The sequence below is a fragment of the Phaseolus vulgaris genome, chromosome 11 (genome assembly GCF_000499845.2).
Source record: "Phaseolus vulgaris cultivar G19833 chromosome 11, P. vulgaris v2.0, whole genome shotgun sequence".
Lineage (NCBI taxonomy): Eukaryota > Viridiplantae > Streptophyta > Magnoliopsida > Fabales > Fabaceae > Phaseolus > Phaseolus vulgaris.
Window position 1 is genome coordinate 25,665,317 of NC_023749.2, and position 6,391 is coordinate 25,671,707.

Here is a 6,391-nt window from a genome sequence, read left to right on the forward strand (position 1 = left end):
TGTTTTGACATTGTTTGTTGCTACTATATTTTTAAGCCTTAATCTTAATCTTGATAACCTTACAAAGTTCAACATTGCATTCAAGTCAAATCAAAATTTAATATTCAAAAACAATAAAATGAAAACATAAAAAATTAATGCAAAATCTTAATAAAAATATTATCAATGGTACACTTAGATCATTTACATGTCTTCTCATATAATTTAATATTTATTAAAATTACATGAATATATAAATAATAAAAATGAAAAATATAGATAAAGAGGCACTTGTTCCCTCTAATATAAATAATATGAATATAATTTGTATTATTATTATTATTAATATAATTTATATTATAATTATTATTAATATAATTTATATTATTATTATTAATATAATTTATATTATTATTATTAATATAATTTATATTATTATTATTAATATAATTTATATTATTATTATTATTATTATTAATATAATTTATATTATAATTATTATTAATAAAATTTATATTATTATTATAAATAAAATTTATATTATTATTAATAAAATTTATATTATTATTAATATAATTTATATTATTATTATTATTATTATTATTATTAATATAATATATATTATTATTATTAATATAATTTATATTATTATTATTAATACTGACTGACCAGTCCCTGGGCATTAACTGACCACTGGTAATGTTGGTGCCACGTAAGCGGGTCCCACGAGCATCATGGGCCAGTACTAGCAAAGCACGTGCGCCAAGGAGTCATGAATGGTCAGACATCAGACATCAGTCATCAGGATGTACCGACGTGCCACTAGATAGTGTGGAGAGATCGGACATCGGAAATCTAAACAGTAGAGATGGGCTAGGAGAGGTGGATCCCAGATCACGCACCAGTTATCAGTAAGGGAGAAGCCTAGATCACGAAGGCCCACGCGTGTAGAGTGGATGACGCGTTCAGGCGTAACACAAAGAGTAGAAAGATATGGTTCATAAGGGTCGTGTTCCAAGGGTGAGCTGCATGCATGACACGTGAACAGCTAGGGCACTCCCAGAGGCGGGTGACCCCAGAGATTAGGTGCACGAGGAGGCACCCAGGTGATCACCCGTCAGAGGTCGCACTCCAGTTAGGGACCCCACACGCTAGGTTATCCTAAGAGTAAGGTAACAATAGTGCTGGACCAACCCCATCAGAAAAAGCCCATTTTGGGTAAAAAGGAAACCCTAGTTCAGTCTATAAATAGCAAGGTAATGAACTTGACAAGGGAGAACTCTCTTGCGTCGCTAAACACACACACAATAATTGTTACACAGTTTTTCGATGTTTCCTAGCCCTAATACTAACTTGAACGTTGGAGTGCAAACGGTCGTAAGGGTGCCCTTTGTCTTTGTGTTTCAGGTGTTCATCACAGGAAAGGACCACGCGAACGCAAGGACTCTGAGCGTGAGAGTGACGTAGGCGCACGAAGGCGTTTCGGGTCAACCGGCAGGAACATTTGGCACCCACCGTGGGGCACGATACAAACACTATCCCACCAGCAAGAACTAGGAAAACCCAAGAGATGAGAAGTACGAGGCAAGGGCCTGTTGCACCAAAGGGGGTGAGGCCCTCACCCTGCAACAGGTTATGGGAATGATGCGAGCCCTTCAGGAAGAGATGGCCGCGTCAAGAGCAAACCAAGAGCGCATCCAAGCTGACTTGGTAGCGTCGTAAGCTACGAGCGAAGAACTTCGTCATTCAAACGAGGAACTGCGCAGAGACCTGCAAACCCATGCGACTGAACGTGAGGGTGCAGATCAGGAGCCTGGGACTCCACCTAGAGAGTTCCCAACATCGTTCTCGCCGGAGATCGTGATGCAGTGATACCAGCCACGCTCGTAGGGCCCAAGGTGACCTTCACTGGGGTGGAAGACCCGGAGGCCCACCTTATGGCCTTCCATACACAGATGATGCTGGTTGGGGGCTCCGATGAAGTGCAATGCAAGTTGTTCATGAGCACTTTGGAAGGAACAACGATGGACTGGTTCATCAGCCTCCCTGATGGCCATGTGACGTCGTTCCCACTACTCACAAAGTTGTTCAGGGCGCAGTACATCGCGAATCGAGTCCCCCCGTCAGTCTCCTATGATCTTTTTGATGTAAGATAGTATCAAGTGGAGTCTTTGAAGGAGTTCCTCCACCGTTTCGGAGCGCAAGTGGTGAGGTTGAACCTCATAGAAGAAAAGATGATGGTGCACGCGTTTAGGAAGGGCATCGTGTCGGGACCCTTCAGCGAGTCACTCATCCGGAACCACCCCAAGACCTTCGCCGAGATAAAGCGCCGCGCGGTGGCCCATATTGCGGCGGAGGAAGAAGTTAGTGAAAAGCACACATGCGTGGTCCCCACGCGGCCGCACGCGACAAGTTGTCCTCAAACCCTAAGGGTGCACGACGCAACGACAGAGATGAAGACCCTCATGAAGAAGCAACCCTATCAGCCAAGAAAGCCAAATGCAAGGGGGCGCGTGAGAGATAACGTGCCGCCAAGGCACAACTTCATGGTGGAATTGAAGGACATGATCGCTATCCCAAACATAGCTGAGAAGCTGAAAGTACCTCCCAAGACCGACAAAAGGCTCGGGCCCAACAAGAACGCCTGGTGTGAGTTCCACCAAGCATTCAGCCACCTCATATGCAATTGCTTAGCGCTGGGACACCAGCTAGACAAATTGGTAAAGAACGGTCTCCTAAGAGATTATTTCCAAGAAAAACAGGGGACCGAGGACCCGACGACAACAGGGGGTGGCCCGGGGCATGAAGTCCCCGTGCACGGTAAGGTCCACAACATTGCAGGAGGGTTCTCATGAGAAGGCTGTACCGCCTCTCAACGAAGGAGATACACGTGAACAGTGTTGTCGGTGGAAGCACAGAGGACCAACGACGCCTTCGACGTTGGCCTGATCTTTTCCAAGGCCGACCTGGAGGATGTTATTCCCCATGACAATGATCCGGTGGTAATCTCAGCGGTAACCGCAGGAAGGAAGGTGCACCGTGTGCTAGTAGATCAGGGAAGCTCGGCAGACGTAATGTTCTTGACGACTTTCAACAAACTGCAACTATCCCCCGACATGCTAAGGCCCTATGGCGGCTGTCTCTACGGTCGCAGGAGACCAGGTAGAGGTGCGGGGCTGAGGACCACCTTCACAGATGGCACCGTGTCACGAACGGAGAGCATCAGGTACCTTGTCGTCAACGCCTTCTCTGCTTATAATATGTTGTTGGGTAGACCAACGCTGAATAGGTTAGGGGTGGTACCATCGACAAGGCACATGAAGATGAAGCTACCGGACCTGACAGGAAAGGTGATTACCATCAAATCAGATCAGAAGGAGGCCAGGCGATGCTACGAGAACAACCTCAAAACACGGCGAGGGGTATCTGTGGTCAAGCTCAAGAAGAGAAAGAAGCCGAAGATGAAGATGCTCAAAAGGAAATTAGCTCATCATCCTTTTTACCTCAAAGGATTACATGGAGCAAATTTAAAGAATTAGGAAGTAGTGGTCAAATATTTTCTCTTTTTGTAGTATCTTTTGTATAAAATGTAAAATGCTTATATATATAGTTTTTAGGAAGGTGCTAAGAGGGAAACCTAAAGATACCTCTTATGTATAGCATCTTTAGATATTAGTTTTTAGAACATTCTAGTAGATGACCCTTCATTCCTCACTATAGGCGCTAGAAGTGGGAGATATGCAAGGGACTTTTGGATAGCTTCTTGTGTAAGCTTCTTGTACTTCATGACCGGCCTTTCTCCTATTAAATGAGGGATTGAGTCCTTCTAAATAAAGAATTGATATTTTGACTACCGAAATTCTCCCAAATTGGTGAGTGCTTGAGAGACTTGTGTCTTCTCCTACCTAGTCTTATCTTGAGAGCAATCTTGGAGCCTCAAGTGGCGGCATCTCCACTCATCTTGGAGCCTTGCATCCTCCAAGTGGAGTGTTCCTCTCCAAGGACTTCAACCACATAAGTTCTCCCTTCTTTTCATCTTAATTCATCCACTTCCATGTCCACATAAACTCTAGAAACATGTATTAGGCTTTTCTTGCACTTTTGTTCGGTTCAATTGTTCCAATTCTTGTTTTGTTCGGTTCTTTTCAATTGTTAGCAATTTTAATCGGTTCAATAGCTTTCTTTCATGCTTTTTTCAGTTTATTTGCTTTCTAGGTAGTTTTAATCGGTGATTTTCCATTCTTGTGCATTCCAATCGGTTCATTTGACAAGAAATGGGTTTCTACATGAGTTTTGGTTTGGTGGCTTAAGTTTTGGTGAGTTCTTGAATGAAAGAACATTAATCCAACTCTAGAAAAGTGTCTATTCATATTCCAACTCAAGTTGACTCCATAACATGTCTATGAAACATCTATATCTTGTTATTGGAATCATATCACCTGCCCAAGGTCAGTTGCTCCAAACCCGACAGGACCGTAGCAGAAATCACTCGCAAGACCAAATCTGATCCTTTTGGCAACTCCGGGGAAAGAGAGATTGGAGAGAAAGTCTCCAACCTAAGCAACATTCCCAGCCAAACGGCGCAAACCTCGGTTAAGAAGACCGTAGAGTCTAGAACCGAGGTACCCAGTGAAGATTGACTAGGCTATCGGTCCGATAGAAATAGGATCAGTTTCAAGGCCTTACACACAGGGGAAGTAGAGTATGCTAAGAGCCTGGAGAGAAACACCAGGTACCAAGGAATGCAGCCCCGTTAGTTTCACACCCGGTCTCTCTTGTGTGGACCAATTCTCTCAGAAGAACAAAGATCTTCAGGACGAAGCATGCAGGTTTAAGGCGCTGAAGCAGGGTCCGGTTCCTTGCACATGGAACACAACCGACTACAAGTTTTATTTCAGTTAAGCAGGAATATTGTACGTGGTATTAGAGGACACTTTTTTTCCCTTACAAGGGTTTTTTAATGAGGTCACCAGATAAGTACGATTGAAATATTTTCTCGCTTTATGTACAATTCGGTTAAGAACTTGTTTTCCTTGCGTTAGAAGCCTCGCGGGCGGAAAGGTAGGTTCGTAGAGAACACCTCCCCTCTCGAGTGAAAACGCCAAGGCTAAACGAAATAGTTCGCCAGATAAATCCTCCTCGCTCTTGAGCGAAGTTGAGGTCAGTTAAGCATTTGTTTTCCTCGCGTTAGAAGCCTCGTGGGCGGAAAGGTAGGTTCGTAGAGAACACCTCCCCTCTCGAGTGAAAGCGCTAAGGTTAAACGTAATAGTTATCAGTTAAATCCTCCTCGCCCTCGAGCGAAGCTGAGGTCAGTTAATTGTTATCAGTTACTGTTCCCTGAACAACGTAGAAAACTGGTCGAAGTTGGTGATGTGTCCGTCGGGAAGGCTAACGAACCATTCTAACGTCGCGCCTGACAGTGTGCTCATAAGCATCTTGCAGTACACGGCATCAGATCCTCCAGTGAGCATCATCTAGGTGTGGAACGCTGTGAGATGGGCCTCTGGATCCTCTACTCCTGTGAAGGAGACTTTCGGGCCCAGAGACGTTATTGGTAATGTCGTATTCATGATCGCTCGTGAGAACGGCATGGGACGTGCCTTAAAGGGTTCTGGTGGTGCACGTTCATCCGTTGCGCGCTCCCCTACCTGTTGTAGATCCCTACGCAGTTCGTCATTGGCTCTGCGCAATTCTGTGTTGTCCGCTCGTGATGCCGCCACTTCTGCTTGGAGGGCACGCATCGTATCCAATATTTGCTGCATGGTAACGTTGTCTCATCCGGAGGGTACCCTTCCTGTCGATCCAGCGGCTGCTTGCCTATTCTACCCGAAAACATTCACGGAGATTCGACGTCGAGCGTTAGCGCACATTGCCACAGATGATCGAGTAACGTAGAAGCAAGGTCTCGTCGGTCCTATCTGACCTCGAGCAGCCGGTCGGCCTCAGCCTTTGAGGGTTCACGAAGCGGCTATAGAGAAAAAGGGGAGCGGAAAAACCCTACGAACGCGCCCAGGCCAGGGCACGCGCACGAAGGGATCCTCCCCCAAAACATAATTTTCGAGTGGAGCTCAAGGAGTTGATCGCTATCCTAAACATAGCGGCAAGATTGAAGGTACCGACAAAGACCGATAGGAGGATGGGACCCAACAAGAACGCTTGGTGTAAATTTCACCAGGCAAATGACCACTACATACGTAATTGTTAGGCCTTGGTGCATAAACTAGATGAACTGGTGAAGAGCGGTTTCTTGAAGGACTATCTTCAAGAGCCACAAGACGACCAGGCAATAGTAGCTGTGGGATCAGATTAGGGGCACGAGGTGCCTATCCACGGGGAGGTAAACACTATCTCGGGAGGATTCTCAGGAGGAGGGTGCACTGCCTCCCAACGAAAGAAGTACGCACGAGGGGTA

General features: G+C 45.1%; 1 protein-coding gene across 1 annotated transcript; it reads left to right on the top strand.

The window, feature by feature from the left end:
* The first annotated feature begins 2,216 nt into the window (after positions 1 to 2,216).
* Positions 2,217 to 2,834, top strand: LOC137838061 (uncharacterized). The gene has a single exon (XM_068647284.1). It carries the CDS (start codon positions 2,217 to 2,219, stop codon positions 2,832 to 2,834), a length of 618 nt encoding a protein of 205 aa, XP_068503385.1.
* Positions 2,835 to 6,391: the final 3,557 nt, after the last annotated feature.

Excerpts from the sequence above, each read along its gene's own strand:
- LOC137838061 (XM_068647284.1), top strand. The coding sequence starts at position 2,217 with ATGGTGCACGCGTTTAGGAAGGGCATCGTGTCGGGACCCTTCAGCGAG.